This window comes from Equus caballus, chromosome 9 (assembly GCF_041296265.1).
Source record: "Equus caballus isolate H_3958 breed thoroughbred chromosome 9, TB-T2T, whole genome shotgun sequence".
Classification (NCBI taxonomy): domain Eukaryota; kingdom Metazoa; phylum Chordata; class Mammalia; order Perissodactyla; family Equidae; genus Equus; species Equus caballus.
This window is the reverse complement of record NC_091692.1, coordinates 18,383,829-18,403,852: the sequence shown is the minus strand read 5'-3', so window position 1 is coordinate 18,403,852 and position 20,024 is coordinate 18,383,829. Positions and strand designations below refer to the sequence as shown.

General features: G+C 34.7%; 1 protein-coding gene and 1 long non-coding RNA gene across 7 annotated transcripts in view; one reads left to right on the top strand and one right to left on the bottom strand.

The window, feature by feature from the left end:
• Window positions 1-20,024, top strand: part of MCMDC2 (minichromosome maintenance domain containing 2) — a 40,895-nt gene that overhangs the window by 5,611 nt on the left and 15,260 nt on the right. For all 6 annotated transcript variants that reach the window (XR_002810271.2, XR_011421561.1, XM_070222186.1 and 3 more), the window contains 5 exons: window positions 2,539-2,664; window positions 4,281-4,518; window positions 8,400-8,605; window positions 14,045-14,211; window positions 19,433-19,612. Coding sequence is in view for 4 of the 6 variants with exons in the window: in XM_070222186.1 (XP_070078287.1) it covers window positions 2,539-2,664; window positions 4,281-4,518; window positions 8,400-8,605; window positions 14,045-14,211; window positions 19,433-19,612 (917 nt within the window). In the remaining 2 variants the exon portion in view is untranslated. The remainder of the gene's footprint in view (window positions 1-2,538; window positions 2,665-4,280; window positions 4,519-8,399; window positions 8,606-14,044; window positions 14,212-19,432; window positions 19,613-20,024) is intronic.
• Window positions 791-9,845, bottom strand: LOC138915514 (uncharacterized). The gene is made up of 2 exons (XR_011421562.1): window positions 9,673-9,845; window positions 791-1,427 (listed from the first exon to the last, which is right to left on the bottom strand). It is a non-coding gene; the product is annotated as an uncharacterized lncRNA (long non-coding RNA).

The window sequence follows — 20,024 nt, the reverse complement described above, 5'->3', positions numbered from 1 at the left end:
AAAAGCAAATTGCTATAAAATATATAATATGTGTAATTGACTTGCTTATGCTTATATATTATAAATGGTACTTCTATGGTTTAAGAATCATAGGTTTTCTTATTCTTGAGAAGCCAGAACTGTGAAAATAAGAATGGGGCTTAGCCTCTTTTCTTGGGCTAAAATTGGAGGAATTAAACTATTCAGAAAGAGAGATCTTGGATATCAACCATGTATAGGTAACTTAAGAGTTAGCAAAGTAGAGACTCAAACAGGAACTCTTTTCACCGTGGTCTGACAGGGATGAGGCAGACATGTAAGCCCAGATGATAATAGATAATTTTTATATAGCAATTACTATGTGCCAGGCACTCTTACATATCTTAATTCATTTAGCCACAGCAACCCTGTCAAGTAAGTTCTATTGTTGTCTCCATTTTACAGTGTGGAAACTTAGGTACAGAGAAGTTAAGTAACTTGTCCAAGGTACACAGCTAGTACATGGCACAATCATGATTCAAACTCAGGCATTCCAGCCTCAAAGTCTATGCTTTTAACTACTTAATTTTATTATATACTATATATAAACCACACATTACAATATAGAAATATAAGTGGCTCTCTAACTTATATTTTAGTGGAAAACCCTTTCTTCAAATAAATTCTTACATAGAACCCAAATAAATTTTAAAAAATTAAATAAATAAAAGCAGTCCTTTAAGGTTGACATCAGAAGGGATACCCAGACTTCCCAGCCTCCTTGCCTTCCTCTTGACCTTTCCTTTGTCCCCCAAGGAAAAATCCACTACAGTTTAAACAGCAGATATTTATTTGAGCAATTAGTATTGCAACTTGGGAGACACAGATTCAGGCAGAAACCCAAAATGTGCTCCAAGGAAGACGAAGAAGGCAAGGGTTAATAAAGGCAAAAAGAGAGAAATTACACAGGCTGTTTTGCAAAATTTGTGATTGGTGCTGGCAACAACTGCTGCTTCTTGGCTACACATGATTGGTTGCTAAGGTCATCTCTAAGGTAAAAAGTTTTTATCTATGGGAGTAAGCATATTTCTTGAAAGATGGTCAAGATGATAACAGTGAAGCACAGTTTCAAAAGTTACATTTTATCTGGGTAGAGACGTGGTGTGCATACATAAGCCCCGTTTCCTTAATGGCCTCCCAGCCCCATTTTAGAAGCCTTGACATATGTTACTCCATTTTGTTATCACTGTCCACACCTTGACCTCAGGACACATCCACCAAACTCTAAGATTCCATGGAACAGTTGAAAAACTATTCATTTTTATATTCCCCTTGTAATTCATTCTGTTTCCTTTAGTTGCTTTTGTTGTTTTCTGTTTGCTTGGTTAGTTTTGGGTTTTTATTTTCTCAATTCTGGAGCCTGATTCTTCCTTGTAAGTGCACAGGATACACCAACATGCTCTGTGGAGCTGAAAAAAAGAGTGTGAGAGAGAAGAAAAAAATCGAGATCACTGTTTGATCTTCACAGAGAGAAGTTAATTCTTGCTCTCCTCTGTAAGCCCTTCTTTCATAGCTTTATAACCACCCATCTTCTAACTGTGTAATAGAGGATCAAGATTTTTAGTGTATTTTTTTTAAACAAATTTTGAGGGGCCGGCCTGCTGTTGCAGCAGTTAAGTGCGCACGTTCCACTTTGGCGGCCCGGGATTCGCCACTTAGGATCCCGGATGCGGACATGGCACCGCTTGGCAAAAGCCATGCTGTGGTAGGCGTCCCATGTATAAAGTAGAGGAAGATGAGCATGGATGTTAGCTCAGGGCCAGTCTTCCTCAGCAAAAAGAGGAGGATGGCAGCAGTTAGCTCAGGGCTAATCTTCCTCAAAAATAAATAAATAAATAAATTAATTAATTAATTAATTAATTTTGAACTTGTACAAAAACTTTGCCCAGACTGTAGATGTGAGAGAGAAACCTACCATAGGGCAAGAGGGTAGACTTTGGAGATCAGCAGACCTAGAGGTGAATTTCAGTTCTGCTACTTACTATTTAAAGCCTTGTGCAAGTCATTTAAACTCTCAGTTTCTTCATATATAAAATGAGGATAACAATATCTATCTTACAGTTTACAACCAGATAATGTCTGTAAAAGTATCTTGCCTATATTGTAGACAGTGAATAATACTTTTTAAAATTATTTTCTTCCCAAATAAAATGATTGCTTATAAGGTAGTTTTTATTAACATTTCTTGTCATTTAATGCAAAGATGTTTCATCTTAAGCAGAATGATCTTGTTTTTTCCTTTTGACTATACGAGACTATCTAGCTGCTGTCACATGCTTCTTGAAGTTGATTCATCATTGCCTATTAGTATTCAAATGTATCAGCAATAAAATTGCCTCAGTTTACATTATTAGTGCCACTCTATATAGACATTGTACTAAGCAAAAGTAAATACAACTAAGTCAACTACTGAATTGTTACTAGTTCTAGATCTACTAGTTACCAGCTCTTGGAACCATATGATCATGTATAAGTTTTGTTTAGTGAATACATGTTTTCTTTTGTGTTAAATAATTTTAGACGAATCAGTGAATAAAATGAATATAGGAAATGAGTATAAAATTATTGGAATTCCAACCTGTGTAAAAACTTCACAAACTGCTGTCTGTATAGAGGCAAATAGCATCGCTTTTTGCAATCCAAAAGGTAAGGAAAATGTTGGTATCTTATATTAAGAAATATTTAAGTTTAAATCCATTTATTCAGGAAAAAACTATTGGTTGCCTATGTGCTGGGCATTCTTCTAAGCACTAGGGATACAGCTGTGATCAGGACAGTTGAGGTTCAGGACTTAGATCATATGGTAGAGAGTCAGTAAACCTATAAACTAATCAATAAGACAATTTCAGATAATAAATGCTACAAAGGAAATAAAATGGGATAATGTAGAATGTTGCCCGCAGGAAAGACTCCCTTTTTTTGGCTAAACCTTATTTTGATTTTTTATAATTAGCAACAAGAAAAATGTTTCAGAATGCCAAGAGTTGGAGATTAGTCAAAGGTTTTTCTACCTTACCATTTATTTTCTAGCTAAGTAACTATTGTGGTCTAAAAGAGAGCCCAATAAAATAGCATGATTTTCCTCATCTGAGTTCTGAACCAATCAAGAAATAAGACAAATGAGAAAGGCAGATGAGGGCCAAAATAGCACCTTTATTCCTGATAATTTCCTCTAACTCCAACATAATTAAGCATTAAATAAACAAAAGGAGAGAGCAGACTTACCCTTTTAACTTGGCACACAAATATCTAAGTATAGGAAAGGCTAGTTAGCTCTTGAATAGAGTTAGATTTTTTTGGAATTCTTAGATAACCATCTGCAATAATAGAGGCCCAAGCTGAACTTAAATGTATTGGATTCTAGATACCTCTGGTTATCTTGAAGAGAAAAGCTTCTTAAAAGAATAAAAATGTTGAAGAAAGAAAGCACTAATGGACAATAGACATTTTAGTGATCTTTTAAATATTTTCTGCTGTGAAGTGTTTCAAGTTTTATTGGTTCTGTAGCAGAACATGACTTACATGTAGGTGGAGAAGTGTGCTTTCTCATGCTGGACTCCAGAATTAGGCAAATTTAACCACCCAAATGTGGCACGAACTACACTAAGGTCGCCTCCCTTGGTCCATGGGCGTGGATGCGTAGAAGAAATGATTGCTCTGTGATGGCAGCCCAAGAGGAAGGAGAACAGGACTGGATTATACCTGCACAGTTATTCCTCCCAAACTGACCAACTGGATTAAATCACTCATCGCTTTCAGAAGCTGGACAGAGTGAAGGAGTGGAGAAGATCCAGAATGTTACAGTACAATACACTACAGTGCTTTCAAAGTAGTAGAGCATAAATCTTCCCTTTTAATAGCAACATGCAAGTATTTCCCATTCTGTTTTTTAGCCCTCACTAAAGGTGACGTTATTTCAGACGTAGAAATATAGAAGCAAACACTGCAATACAGGAGCCCCATGATCTGGCTTTGCTCACATAAATCTTAAAAGGAGAAGAATGAGGGGTTTGCTTGCAACCCACAGCCAATCTATGTGGACATGGGGGGTGACTGCTTCCTTTTATTACATTCCCTGGGATAGAAATGATAGACCAGAGTGACCTCCAATCATAATTTAATATCATTATAAGAATTTGAATATGGCATCATTAAAAGAACTGCAATTTGATAATATTTTAGATAAATGGAATTAGATATCTATAATGTTATTTTCCTGTTTTAAAACTCTTTTTAATATATGTGTTTATATTTACTTTCAGTTCCTTCAGGAATTAGCGACAGTTTCAGGTGTCTCCTTTCTTTGACTTCCAGTTCATGCTGGAAGTTTACAGCAATACTTGCCAATAGTTTTGCATCACAAATTGTTCCTCCTGGGACTTACAACTTGCTCAAGCTGTGTTTGCTGATGAGTCTAGTACAGACAAGTGACCGTAATAAGAAACTGGAAGATTGCCTGGATATTTTAATTATAACAAGTGATACTCTACTTGTAGACAGGTAAAATATGTCACATGAATTTTTCAAATTATAAATTGGTCACACATATTTGCATAAATCCTTTCTGTGAGCATTATTACGAGACAAATATTTAGAATTTATCTGAGTAGTATAAATATTATATAAGCTTTTATCAGTGAAGTTCAAAACTTTTAAAATGTAAATTGAGAAATGGGATATTTGCTTTCAATATTTTGAGACTCTAACCACTCAAAGTTTCACCTTGTTTCCCCACTCAGACCTTTACAGATAAACGCATCCGTCACAGGCTTCCTTTTCCCCCATTCCCTGGTTCAGTGTTCTGTTTTTGTATTTTATTTTCATTTTTAAATAATCTCCTTCCTAAGAACCAACAAGCCATTTTCTTGTTTTCCTTCAAGATTCCATTCAATAGGACTGATTCACTGCACTCAAATCAAAAGTCCCCAGATTACTGATTTGGGGGTATCCCCCTAACCTTGGAATAAGCCTCTTCTCAAAGCATTTTGGGGCTCCCCACTAGCACGTACCCTTTTTTAAAAGTTACTTAAATGTTCATAAAGCTAGGAATAACCTTCTTATATTAATATCTTGTATGCAATTGTAAAGCAAAAACAAATTTATAGAAGGAATTTAAAATTTAAAAATAAAATTCAAATTAACTTTAACTTAATTGGACAGATGGTGTTTTGCTGAAATTAAATTAAAATTAAATTGCAGTGTAAATATGGTGCTAACTGCTACAGATTACACCAATTTAATCTTCTACTAATGAGCATGAGAGTATTTGTTTCCTCATAGGCTCACCAACACTGGGTATTGTTAAACTTTTAAATTTCGCCATCTGAAGGGTAGAAAATGGTATTTTATTTTAATATGCATTTCTTTAATTAGAAGTAAATTTTAGCATCATTTACAGCTTGTTAAACGCCTTTATAATTTTTCTGTGAACCTCTTTGACCACTGTCCATGTTTCTATTAAGTTGTTTCTTACTGATTTGTGATACCTCTTATAAATTAAAGCCTTTGTCTCTTTTCCTGTTTGTCATTAACCTTTGACATTTCCTCTGGTATTTGGGGCTGTTTGAGAGATTTGGCTTTTTGTTTTGTTTTTTAGGTAAAATTTATATACAGTGAAATAAGCAGTTCTGATGTATACAACTTGATGAATTTCGACAAATGTATACACTCCTATAGCCACCACCACAATAAAATAGAAAACATTTCTATCACCCGAGAAAATTCCTTCATTCCCTCTTCCAATCAGTTCCTATCTCCACAGGTGATTTCTGTCATGATAGTTTTTCCTGTTCTTGAACTTCATATAAGTAGAATCATATGGCATATACTCTTTTAGGTCTGGCTTTTTGGCTCAACATGGTATTCAGATTGATCCAGTTGTGTGTATCGGTAGTTCATTGTTTTTATTGATGAGTAGTATTCCATTATATGAACATACCAGAATTTGTTTATCCAGTCTCCTAGTGATGGACATTTAGGTTTTACAGGTTTAGAGTAGTATAAGTAAAGCTGCTCTAAACATTCTTGTACAAGTCTTTTTCTGGACATGTGTTTTTGTTATCTTGGATTAATACCTAGGAGTGGAATTTCTGTGTCATAAGGTAGATATACATTTAACTTTATAAGAAACTTACCAAACAGTTTTCAAAAGTGTACCATTTTACATTCCTACCAACAATGTAAGGTTCCAGTTCTTTCTATCCTCATCAACATCTGGTGTTATCAGTCTTTCTCAATTTAACCATTCTAGTGTGTGTGAAATGGTATCTCATTATGGTTCTAATTTGCATTTTCCTGATGACTACTGGTTGAGCTCTCTTTCATATGCTTATTGGCTGCTCATATATCTTCTTTATGAAGTGTCTTTTGCTCACTTTTAAATGGGTTTGTTCGTTCTGGATGCGTGTCCTTTGTCACACATATGTATCGTGAAATTTTTCTCTCACTCTAAAGCTTGTATTTTTTTTCTTAAAGATATCTTTGATGAGCAGACTTTTTAGTTTTGATGAAATCCAATTTATTATTTTCTTTTATGTCTAGTGTTTTCCGGGTTCTGTTTAAGAAATTTTTGCCTAGCCCAAGGTCATGAAGATATTCTTTTATGTTTTCTTCTAGAAGCATTATAGTTTTAGCTTTTACATTAGGTCTATTATCTATTGCAAGTTAATTTTTGTATATGGTATGAGGTAGGAGTCAAGGTTAATATTTTCCCTATGCATTTATCCAATTTTTTCATAGTTTGTTGAAAAGACTTTCCTTTCATGATTGAATTGCTTTAGTACCATTGTTGAAAATCAGTTGAACTAGGTAAAAACTAGGTATAAAATTGAACTTGGTATAAATCTATTTGAACTCTCTTTTCTGTTATTTTGACCTATTTGTCTATAATTATGCCAATACCACTTGTCCTTGATTATTATAGCTCTGTGTTAAGTTTTGAATCAGGTGATGCAACTTTATTCTTCATTTCCAAGATTTTTTTCACTATTCCAGGTCCTTTGAATTTTCTTATAAAGTTTAGAATCCATATGTTAACACCAACTTCTCCCCTAATCCCCCAAAAAAGCCTTTAGGGATTTTGATTAAAACTGCATTTAATGTTATAAATCAATTTGGGGGAGAATTTACATTTTAACAATGTGGTGTCTTCCAATCCATGAATATGGTGTATATCTCCCTTTATTTAAATATTCTGTGATTTCTTTCAGCAATATTTTGTAAAGGTCATGCACATATTTTGTTAAATTGATTTCTAAGTATTTGATATTTTTGATGCTATGAAAAATGGTAGTATTTTATTAATTTCCTTTTTCAAATATTTGCTGTAAATATATAGAAATACAATTGATTTTTGTATTTCGACCTTGAATTCTATGACCTTGTGTCAGTATTTTTTTTAATTCCTCAGCTAATTCCAATGTGCAGCCAAGTTTGAAGCCCATTGTTCTATATAAGTAGGTTCTCAGTCTGACTGCACGTTAGAATCACCTGGGAGAAGTAAAAAAACAAGTTTATGACTGTGGCCCACCCCCAGAGATTCTAATTTACATGTCTTGGGGTAGGGTTTGGCATTGGAAATTTTAAAAACTCCCCAGGTGAATTTAATGTGAGCTAGGGTTAAAAATGACTGCTCTATAAGCTTGCAAAAGTTTCTTTCTAAATCTCACTCCCCTATTTTATGTATCTTCAAACTAATATCCAAATTCCTTAGAATGGCACGTACTCTAGACATTTTATAGCATCCACTTATCCACATTTGAGGGATACAGCCTCACCCTCTTTTGCACTGCGTGTCTCTGTCTGCTCATCATAGTTGATTGAGCTAGCAAGCTATGATTTCTGTGGCAAGACTTTGAAAGCTAAGTTAAGATAATCATATTCCTTTCTTAGAATTTAAATTTGAGAAATGAAGGGGCTAAGGCAATTGGCAAAGAGATTAGAAAGCAAAAGGGTATATCAGGAGTTAGCATGCTACATAGGCAGTAGGGATAGTAATGATGGGCTACTGGCAAGTCTAAATGCAAAAATTCTGAAGAAACAAAAGAAAGCAATCCATAAAAAGAGGAAGGCCCGGTTCAAGTGTCATCTGTCTGTAGCTTTCTCTCACTTCATTCCAGGAGGAAATAATACTCTCTTATGGATGTTCTTACAACATTATTTTAGTACTTATCACCTTGTGTTTTAGTTTTTTGTTTATGTCTCTCTTTCTAAGCTGTGGGCTTTCCCAGTTAAGGACTAAGTCTCATGTATGTTTTTATCCCTAGCACAGGTGCTCAGTAAACATTGAATCAAATTAAATTTAATTGTGTAGCTGTTATACATTATGACTTTGGAAAATCAAATATTAAATAATAGTAATGAATCATTTATTTTTTCCCTAGGCTTTTGAATTTTAGTATAAACCTTGTGCCACGTGGTATACATCATCCAGTCTCTACTGAAATTTTTCCTACTCTATCCAGGAATAAATATGGAACTGGAGCTGTTAGCATTCAAGCTGGCACTGCATTGCTAGCTAAAGGTGGTATCTGCTTTATAGGAGACTTGGCTTCATACAAAAAAGATAAACTTGAACAGCTTCAATCAGGTAAACAATATTTTTTTCAAATTAATTTTCACCTGTTTAACTTATAGTGTCATCAATGTCAAGGGGCTACTTAACAGTTAAGATTGTATTGTACTCATTTTAGGAATTGAGAAATTATATTAAATGACATTTCTCATTTTACCTTTATAAATAAAAACAGAGGAATTTAATGTGCAAATGCACTGTTTTAGCCTTTGCCTTCAGTTGTGCTAACACATGAGTTTGTATTGGGCCAGATTTATTTCCTTTTCTTGCCTTATTGCATTTGCTAGGACTTCCAATATGATGTCAAAAAGTGGTGATGAGAATGGACATCCCTGTTTTGTTGGGGTTTTTTTTTTGTTTTTTGGTTTTTTTGCTGAGGAAGATTCACCTTGAGCTAACATCCACTGCCAATCTTCCTTTTTTTTTTGTATGTGAGCCACCACCACAGCATGGCCACTGACAGATGAGGCTGCTGAAGCAGAGTGTTCTGAACTTAACCACTAGGCCACCAGGACTGGCCCTCCCTGTCTTGTTCTTGATCTTAGCAGAAAAACTTTGAATTTCTCACCATTAAATATAGTGTTAGCTATAGGTTTTTTGTAGATGTTCTTTTTCAAGTTGAAGGAATTCCCCTCTATTCCTAATCTACTGAGAGTTTGTTTGTTTGATTTTTTTTCTTTTTTTTTTTTTTTGAGGAAGATTAGCCCTGAGCTAACATCTGCTGCCAATCCTCCTCTTTTTGCTAAGGAAGACTGGCCCTGGGCTAACATCTGTGCCCATCTTCCTCTACTTTATATGTGGGATGCCTGCCGCAGCATGGCTTGCCAAGTGGTGCCTTGTCTGCACCTGGGATCTGAACTGGTGAACCCTGGGCCGCCAAAGCGGAACATGTGAACTTAACTGCTGTGCCACTGGGCCAGCCCCTACTGAGAGTTTTTAAGTAATGAATGGGTGTTGGATTTTATCAAATGCTTTTTGTGCATCTATTGATGTGATACTGTGCCTTTCTTTTCTGCAGCTTGTTGAAATTATGGATTATCTTTTTTTTTTTTTAGCTTAAACAACAGAAATTTATTGCTTACAGTTCTGGATAGCAGAAGACTGAGATCAAAGCGTTGACAGGGTTGGTTTCTTCTGAGGGCTGTGAGGGAGGGATATATTCCAGGCCTTTTTCCTCAGCTTGGAGATGGCCATCTTCTCCCTATGTGTCTTCACATGGTCTTCCCTCAAGAGTGTCTGTGTATCCAAATTTCCCCTTTTATAAGGGCAGCAAGCATATTGAATTAGGGGCTCACCCTACTCCAGTATGACCTCATCTTAATTTAATTAACTATATCCACAATGACCCTAAAATTATGGATTATCTTAATTGATTTTCACATGTTGAACCAGCTTTGCATACCTAGAATAAATACCATCTGGCTGTAGTGTATAATTCTTTTTATACACTGTTGGACTCAATTTGCTAATATTTCGTTGAGAATTTTTGCATCTATGTTCACAAGAGATATTGGTCTGTAGTTTTCTTTTCTTGTAATTTTTTTGTCTGGTTTTGGTGTTAGAGTAATGTTGCTTGGACCATATTTATAACTAACAAGGAGATGGACAGATATGGACTGGACAAAGAGCAGTCAGGGCCTTGCATTTCTTGGCATACCAGCAAGAATGTGCAGCAATGCTCAGGGTACCTAGCATATTGCCTCTCCCTGCAAGAGAACGCAGAAATAGACCCACGCTAATATGGTCAATTGATTTTTTGACCACAGCACCAAAGCAAGTAAATGGGGAAAGGAAAAATTTTTTCAACAAATGATGGCAGAACATCCAGCTATGTATATGGAAAAAAATTAATATTCTCTCATACCTCACAACTATATACAATAATTAATTAAATATGGGTCATAAACTTAAATGTAAAAACTAAAACTATAGAGCTACTGGAAGAAAACATAGGAGAATATCTTCACAACCTTAGGGTAGGCAAAGATTTCTTAGAACCTGGAAAGCAGCAAACAGAAAATAATTGATAAATTGGACTTCATCAAAACTGAAAAGTTACACACATTAAAAGGCCCTATTTAAAAAGCAAATAGGCAAGCAAAGAAAAAGAAAATAATTACAATACATGTATCTGACATAGGACATAGACCTAAAACATAGAAACAATTCCTATAAGTCAATAATTTAAAAAACAAAGAACCCAGCAAAAAATGGGCAAAAGACTTGTCTAGTGACTTCACAGAGGAAGATATACAGAATGACGAATAAGCACATGAAAGACTACTCAATATCATTATCAGGAAATGCAAATAAAAACTACAATGAGATACCAGTACTTACATACTAGCAGGGCCTGCTTCATGGACACGGAACAAGTACAGTTGCACAGAGGCCCTCCTCCCCCTAAAAGAGCCTGGCACTTGGTTAAAACTCTACTGTCACCATCTTCAAATTTTTAGTAATTTTCTCTCAGGACTTGTGTTTCGTAAGGAAGTCAAATAAGACAGTGGAGCTTGCACATGAGCAGAGGAGATACATGCATGCATGTGTCTCCCGTTCCTTGCTGCCCTATTTCATATAGCATTTATGATCACTATGTGGCTTCTGTAACATACTTAATTTGTAATCAGTTTGATTCTTGCTGAACTCTTGTGTATCATGAGTACACTGCAATTCAGTGCTCGTGTTCCATATCAACATCTTCAATTGAGTAAGAGGGGGAGCTAATAGCCCCAAGAGGCCAGGCTTTCCATTCAAACCAGACTTCTTAAATGTAGAAAGAAGGCAGTAGCATTCTAAGAAACACAAATAACCAAGGAATCCCATCATATCCTTCTTACTGGGTTATTTCCCTGTATTTGCCAGCCAGTTACTGAAAATGATATAGGAGGAAAGGGAAAAATAGGGCAACCCATAGTTCCTTTTCCTTTTAGTCTTTCCTTACTCATCAGTGAGCTGAAAGTAGAGAGTATTTGTGAAATGTGTGCATATCAAGAAGTAAAATTGGGGCCAGCCTGGTGGTGCAGTGGTTAAGTGTGCACGTTCTGTTTCTGGGTGGCCCGGGGTTCGCCGGTTTGGATCCTGGGTGCAGACATGGCACCGCTTGGCACGCCATGCTGTGGTAGGCGTCCCACATAGAAAGTAGAGGAAGATGGGCATGGATGTTAGCTCGGGGCCAGTCTTCCTCAGCGAAAAGAGGATTGGCAGCAGTTAGCTCAGGGCTAATCTTCCTCAAAAAAAAAAAAAGTAAAATAAAGAGTTTTGTGCAGTTTTTCCACTATTCTAGTAAGAACAAAATACATATGTATGTACAAGCTACAAAATACTAGTGACTCTGTATATGAGTTAAATGCTCATAATTTGTGTTTAAGACTGGTATTGTACAATATAAAGATAAGTGATAAAATTCATGCCAATAATTAAAATTTTAAATTTTAGGATGCCAATTACTGCTATTATGTTTTTTGGTAACAGCTTTATTGAAATATAATTTGCATACCATACAATTCACCCACTTAAAGTGTACAATTTAGTGGTTTTTAGAATATTCACTGAGTTGTACAACCATCACCACTATCTACTTTGAGAAAATTTTCATCACCTCAAAAGGAAAAACCATACTCATTAGGACTCCCCCTCTAGCCCTCCTCCCCACAGTCCCTGGCAATCTAATCTGCTCTCTGTCTCTATGTGGATTTGCCTATTCTGGACATTTTATATCAAGGGAATCAGGCAATATCTGGTCTTTCATGCCTGACTTCTTTCACTTACCATAATGTTTTTGAGGTTCATCCATGTTGTAGCAGGTATCATTACATCATTCTTTTTTAAAAAAAACATTCTGATAAAATACACATAACATAAAATTTACCACTTAAATCATTTTTAATGTACAATTCAGTGGCATTAAGTACATTCACAATGTTGTGCAACCATCATCACTATCCATTTCCAGAACTTTTTTGTAATCCCCAACAGAAACTCTGTACCCACAAAACAATAACTCCCTACTCCCCCCTACCTTCAGTCCCTGGTAACCTCTATTCTACTTTGTGTCTCTGTGAATTTGCCTACTCATAGAATGTCATTCCTTTCTATGGCTAAATAATATTCCATTGTGTGTATATACCACTTTTTGAAAAAATTCATTCATCTATAGATGGATGCTTGTGTTATTTATACTTTTTGGCTATTTTGAATAATGCTGTTATGAACATTGGTGTAAAAGTATCTGTTTAAGTCCCTGCTTTCAACTCTTCTGGGTATATACCTAGAAGTGGAATTGTGAGATCATATGATAATTGTATGTTTAACGTTATGAGGAACCAAACTGTTTTCCACAGTGGCTACACCGTTTTACATTCTCACCAGTAATTCATGAGGGTTCTAATTTCTCCACATCCACTCCTATTACATTTTATAGGTAATAAAATACTTTTTAGAGGAAAAAGCTTTATATATCACAACTTTTAAAAGCAGTTTTCCCCCTGATTTTTGAATAAAAGGCCTAGACTTTATTTTTACACTGGGCTCCACAAATTATGTAGCTGGCCTTGGCTACAAAAAATGACTAAAATTAAAAAGATTGACAACAACAAATGTTGCCAAGGATGTGGAGAAACTGTAATTCTCATATATTGTTGATGAGAGTATTTAATAGCACAACCATTTGCAAACTGCTCTAGCAGTTTATGTAGAATTAAATACGTATTTACAATATGACCCAAGAGAAAGTTAAACATGTGCACAAAAGACTCTGTTATCATGAATGGAGAGAAGACTAATTTGAGAAATATTTGGAAGATAAGACTCCTAGGAGTAGGATTGAATCCATAGATTAAATGGATATAAGAGGTGAAGGAAAGATAAAAAGGAGAATAGGAGTTTCCACATTTTTTTGTTTTGGTTTTAAGTGGGTGGATGGTGATACCCCTAATAGTGACTAATGCACACAGAGCCCCTTGTGGAGGAGAAATGATGAATTTGGTTTTGAACTTGTTGAATTTGAGATATATTTTTGCCTACTCCTTGTAGTTCGTATTTTCTCTCAATCTATTCTTTCACTCCCAGATAGAGGCCCACTTATTATTTTTTTCCACAGAAAAGAACATTGCTTAATTTCAGTCTCTCTTGTAAGCGTGGACTATATGACCAATCTCCTAACCCTCTGCCTATTCCATGCAGACACTGACCACAATTCCAGCTACTTCCTTTGGGCTGCTGGTTCTCATTAAGTCATGGGGCACATAAACATTGAAATATTTTTCTTTCCTTGTTCTTTTTATGGCAGATCTTCTAAGTTAGCCATATCTTACAAAACGATCAAATTTACTTTTGTCTTTACTGTCCAAAATTTAGACAGTAAAATTCTATTTAATAATATTTGTTATTCATTTGTAGCTATATAGACCAAAATGAACTTACATAACAAATGGGTAATGTCTTCTGACTTAGTGGTAGAAAGCAGAAGCATCACAGTGTACATCCCGGGAAAGAAGTTTGGGGATGATATCGATCAACAAATGACTTTTCCAGTTCAGTGCAGTTTTTGGTCTTTTGTTGATATGGATTCATCTTCAAGGAGAAACATGCAGAAAACCAATGCTCTGATTGGTCAGATGGTAAAGTATATGTATATTTTGTTGTTAGACTGTTGTTCAGAGAATTTAGTCACTGTTTTAATGTTAATGTTTTTGTTGTTCTTAATGTTTTGTTATTAACCCATTTCTATACTTAAACAGGGACTAGAACCAAACAATGATGCAATTGTTTGAAAATTTTTATGTTTTTTAGTCACGCAAAGCAGATGTCTGCTGACTAGTAATTTAAATAGGTAGTGGGGGAGGCTTTAATGAATAATGTGTAAGAAAATACTCAATAAAGGGCATTTTAATTTTTTTATTTAAAAAAATTTTTATTGAGGTCACATTGCTTTATAACATTATATAAATTTCAGACATATATCATTATATTTCAACTTGTGTATAGATTGCATGTTCACCACCAAAGTCTAGTTGCCATCCATCACCTTACACATGTGCCCTTTCACCCTCCCCCATCCCTTCCCCTCTAGTAACCACCAATCTGTTCTCTGTATCTATGTGTTTATCTTCTACATATGAGTGAAGTCATACAATAATTGTCTTTCTCCATCTGACTTACTTCACTTAGCATAATACCCTCAAGGTCTGACCATGTTGTAGCAAATGTCAAGATTTCATCTTTTTTTATGACTGAGTAGTATTCCATTATATATAAATATACCACATCATCTTTATCCATTCATCCATTGATGAGCACTTAGGTTGCTTCCAAGTCTTGGCTATTTGAATAATGCTGGAGTGAACATAGGGGTGCATATATCTTTTCAAATTAGTGTTTTTGTGTTCTTTGGATAAGTACCCAGGAGTGTAGTGGCTGGAATTTCTATTTTTAATTTTTTGAGGAATCTCCATACTGCTTTCCATAGTGGCAGCACCAATTTACATTCCCACCAGTAGTGTATGAGAGTTCCCTCTTCCCCACATCCTCTTCAACACTTGTTATTTCTTATCTTTTTAGAAATAGCCATTCTGATGGGTGTGAAGCAATATCTCATTGTAGTTTTGATTTGCATTTCCTTAATAATTAGTGATGTTGAACATCTTTTCACGTGCCTGTTGGCCATCTGTATACCTTCTTTGGAAAAATGTCTGTTTATATCCTCTGCCTTTTTTTTGATCAGGTTGTTTTCTTGTTGTTGAGTATATGAGTTCTTTATATATTTTGGATATTTGTTATCAGATATATGATAAATATCTTCTCCCAGTTGGTAGATTGTCTTTTCATTTTGTTGATCATTTCTTCTGCAGTGCGGAAGCTTTTTAGTTTGATGCAGTCCCATTAGTTTATTTTTTCTTTTGTTTCCCTTGCCTGAAGAGACATGATGTTAAAAAAGACACCGCTAAGACCAGTGTCAAAGAGTGTACTGCCTATGTTTTCTTCTAGAAGTTTTATGGTTTCAGATCTTAAATTCAAGTCTTTAATGCATTTTGAGTTAAGCTTTGTGTATGGTGTAAGACAATGGTCTACTTTAATTCTTTTGCATGTGGCTGTCCAGTTTTCCCAACACCATTTATTGAAGAGACTTTCCTTTTTCCATTGTATGTTCTTGGCCCTGTTCTTGAAAAGTAGCTGTCCATAGATGTGTGGGTTTATGTCTGGGCTCTCAATTCTGTTTCATTGATCTGTGTGCCTGTTTTTCTGCCAGTACTATGCTGTTTTGATTACTATAGCTTTGTAGCGTATTTTGAAGTCAGGGATTGTGATGCTTCCAGCTTTGTTCTTTTTTCTCAGAATTGCTTAGGCAATGTGGGGGTCTTTTGATATTCCGTATAAATTTTAGGATTCTTTGTTCTATTTCTATGAAAAATGTCACTGGGATTTTGATGAGGATTGCATTGAGTCTTTAGATTGCTTTAGGTAATATGGACCTTTTAACTATGTTAATTCTTCCAATCCATGAGCGTGGAATATCGTTCCATTTCTTTGTGTCTTCTTCAGTTTCTTTCTACAATGTCTTACAGTTTTCAGCATAAAGGTCTTTTGTCTGCTTGGTTAAATTTCTTCCTAGGTAATTTTTGTTATTATTGTAATTGTAAATGGGATTGTATTCTTTGTTTGTTTTTTTCTGAGGAAGATTGGCCCTGAGCTAACATCCATGCCCATCTTCCTCTACTTTATGTCTGGGACGCCTGCCACAGCATGGCTTGCCAAGTGGTATGTAGGTCCACACCTGGGATCCGAACCAGCAAACCAGGGCCGCCGAAGCAGAATGTGTGAACTTAACTGCTGCGCCACCAGGCCAGCCCCAATGGAATTGTATTCTTGATTTCTCTTCCTACTAGTTCATTGGTAGTGTATAGAAATGCAACTGATTTTTATATGTTGATTTTGTAGTCTGCAACTTTGTTGTAGTTGTTGATTATTTCTAATAGCTTTCTGGTGGATTCTTAGGGTTTTCTATATATAGAATCATGTCATCTGCAAATAGTGACAGTTTTATTTCTTCCTTTCCAATTTGGATACCTTTTATTTCTTTTTCTTGCCTAATTGCTCTGGCTAGGACTTCCAATACTATGTTGAATAAGAGTGGTGAGAGTGAGCATTCTTGTCTTGTTCTTCTTCTTAGAGGAATAGCTTTCAGTTTTTCACTCCTGAGTCTGATGTTGGCTATGGGTTTCTTATATATGGCCTTTGTTATGTTGAGGTACTTTCCTTCTATACCCATTTTATTGAGAGTTTTTATTGTAAATGGATGTTGAATCTTGTTAAATGCTTTCTCTGCATCTATTGAGATGACCATGTGATTTTTATTCATTTTGTTAATGTGATGTATCACATTGATTGATTTGCAGATGTTGAACCATCCCTGCATCCCTGGAATAAATCCCACTTGATCATGGTGTATGATCCTTTTAATGTATTGTATTAGATTCGCTAATATTTTGTTGAGGATTTTTGCATCTATGTTCATCAGTGATATTGCCTGTAATTTTCCTTTTTTGTTTTGTCCTTGTCTGGTTTTGGTATCAGGGTAATGTTGGTCTCAAAAAACAAATTAGGAAGCGTCCTATCTTCTTCAATTTTGGAAGAGTTTGAGAAAGATAAGTATTAAATCTTCTTTGAATGTTTGGTAGAATTCACCAGAGAAGCCAGCTGGTCCTGGACTTTTGTTTCTCAGCAGGTTTTTGATTACTGCTTCAATCTCTTTACTTGTGATTGGTCAATTCACATTCTCTATTTCTTCTTGATTCAGTTTTGGGAAATTGTATGATTCTAAGAGTTTATTCATTTCTTCTAGGGTATTCAATTTGTTGGTAGACAGTTTTTCATAGTTTTCTCTTTTAGTACTTTGTATTTTTTTGTAATTTCTCTTTTCATTTCTGATTTTATTTAATTGAGCTTTCACTCTTTTTTGCTTAGTGAGTCTAGCTAAGGATTTGTGAGTTTTGTTTCTCTTTTCAAAGACCAGCTCTTAGTTTCATTGATCTTTTCTATTATCTTTTTAGTCTCTATTTCATTTATTTCTGCTCTTATTTTTATTATTCCCTTCCTTCTACTACTGTTTGTTTTTTTCCTTTTTCTAGTTCTTTTATGTATAGTATTAGATTGTTAACTTGACATTTTTCTTGTTTCTTGAGGTAGGCCTGTATTGCCATATATACCCTCTTAGTACTGCTTTTCCCACATCCCATAGGTTTTGGTATGTTGTGTTTTCATTTTCATTTGTGTCTAGGTACTTTTTGATTTCTTCATTGATCCAGTAGTTGTTCAGTAGCATATTATTTCCACATATTTGAAACTTTTCCAGCTTTCTTCTTGTAGTTGATTTCTAGTTTCATATCATTGTGGTCAGAAAAGATGCTTGATATGATTTCAAACTTCTTAAATTTATTGAGACTTGCTTTGTTTCCAAACATATGGTCTATCTTTGAGAATGTTCTGTGGGCACTTGAAAAGAATGTGTATGCTGCTTCTTTTAGATGGAATGTTGTATATATATTTATTAAGTACATCCAGTCTAGTGTTTTATTTAAGGTCAATATTTCCTTGTTGACTCTCTGTCTGGATGATCTATCCATTGGTGTTAGTGGGGTATTAAAGTTCTCTACTATTATTGTGTAGCTGTCAGTTTCTCCATCTAGGTCTGTTACTCGTTGCTTTATATACTTTGGTGCTCCTATATTAGATTCCTATATATTAATAGATGTTATGTCTTCTTGGTGGAATGTTCCCTTTATCATTATATAATGTCCTTCTTTGTCTCTTGTTATCTTTTTTGGCTTGAAGTCTGTTTTGTCTAATATAAGTATGGCTACACCTGCTTCCTTTTTGTTGCCATTTGCTTAGAGTATCATACTTCCACCCCTTCACTCTGAGCCTGTGTTTGTCTTTAGAGCTGAGATGGGTCTCCTGGATGCAGCATATTGTTGTATCTTGTTTTCTAGTCCAGCCATTCTGTGTCTTTTGATTGGTGAATTCAATCCATTTACATTTAGGGTGATTATTGATATTTGAGGGCTTAAGACTGCCATTTTATCTTTTATTTTCTGGTTGTTCTATATTTCCATTGTTTCTTTTTCCCTGTGTTTCTGTCTGCTGTTTCAGTTTGGTGGTTTTCTGTAATGTGTTTCTAAATTTCCTCTTTTTTTATGTTTTGTGACTGTCCTTTGAGTTTTTGCTTTGTGATTACCATGAGGTTTGTAGAAAAGATCTCATAGATGAGATGTGCTTTTTCTGCTGATAGCATCTTATCTCCATTTGCTGTGCAGTTTTGGTCCTTTACCTCTTCCTCTTCTATGTTTTTCTTGTCACTAATTATCCCTTTTTGTATTGTGAGTTTGTTACCAAATTGAAGTGGTTATAGTTATTTTTAATGCTTTCTTTCCCTTTGGCCTTTATGTTATAACTGTTTATTAATCTATTCTGATATACAGTTGCAATTTTCTGATTCTGTCTATTATCACCTTGCTCAAAGCTTTGTATACGTTTGCTCACTAATTTTCTCTTCCATATGGTCTGCTCTATTTCCAATGCTTTCTAATAATAAAGAGCATTTAAAAAAAATTGTTTACCACAATTTTACCATGCTATTCAGAAATCACTTTAATAAGTAATAACTAATAATAAAAAATAATAAAATAATAATTATATTTATATAATTTAATATAATTAAATATTATAATATAAATATATTAATAATTTAAATAATAATTATACATACTTCTCATAATTATTTCCAAAAAGTTTGTGAAAATGCCAGAGTTTAATGTTTTCCTTTTACATTTTCATTTGATGTAGGATTGCAGTTTGATTCCAGCTAATCTGTTAGAGGCATTTGTATTATTGATTAACTGCAATGAATCATCTCCTTGCCACCCACTTCTTCCTACTGTGCATCATACTTTAAAGAAAGCCATTGATCCTGAAGGGCTGCTTTATATAGCTTCTAAACAGTTTACAACTGAAGATTTTGAAAAGGTAAATGTAGGAAAAATGATTACCAAGAATACTTGTGCTAACGATCCTCAATTTAAATAGTACTCCATTTGAGCATTCAATTTTCTTTATTTAGGTTTCCTTTATTCCAGTTTGCTTCCAGCTTTAAACATTTTAAAGACATTGTATAGAAAGTATTTAGGATTATTATAAATAAAAAACTGTATAAGGGCATAGATACTAAAATGTTGAACTTATTCTTTGCACCCTTGTCCAGATCACTATAGCTTAAATAATCTCAATGAAAAGAAAACCAAAATATAATATTTCTACAGAAAATTATGATGACAGGCTATATAGATATACAGTTATTCAAAGGGATTTCCTTTATATGAATTCAGAATTCTGACTTTAAGGAATATCTATCATGAGTCACTAACCCATTTTAGTGTCC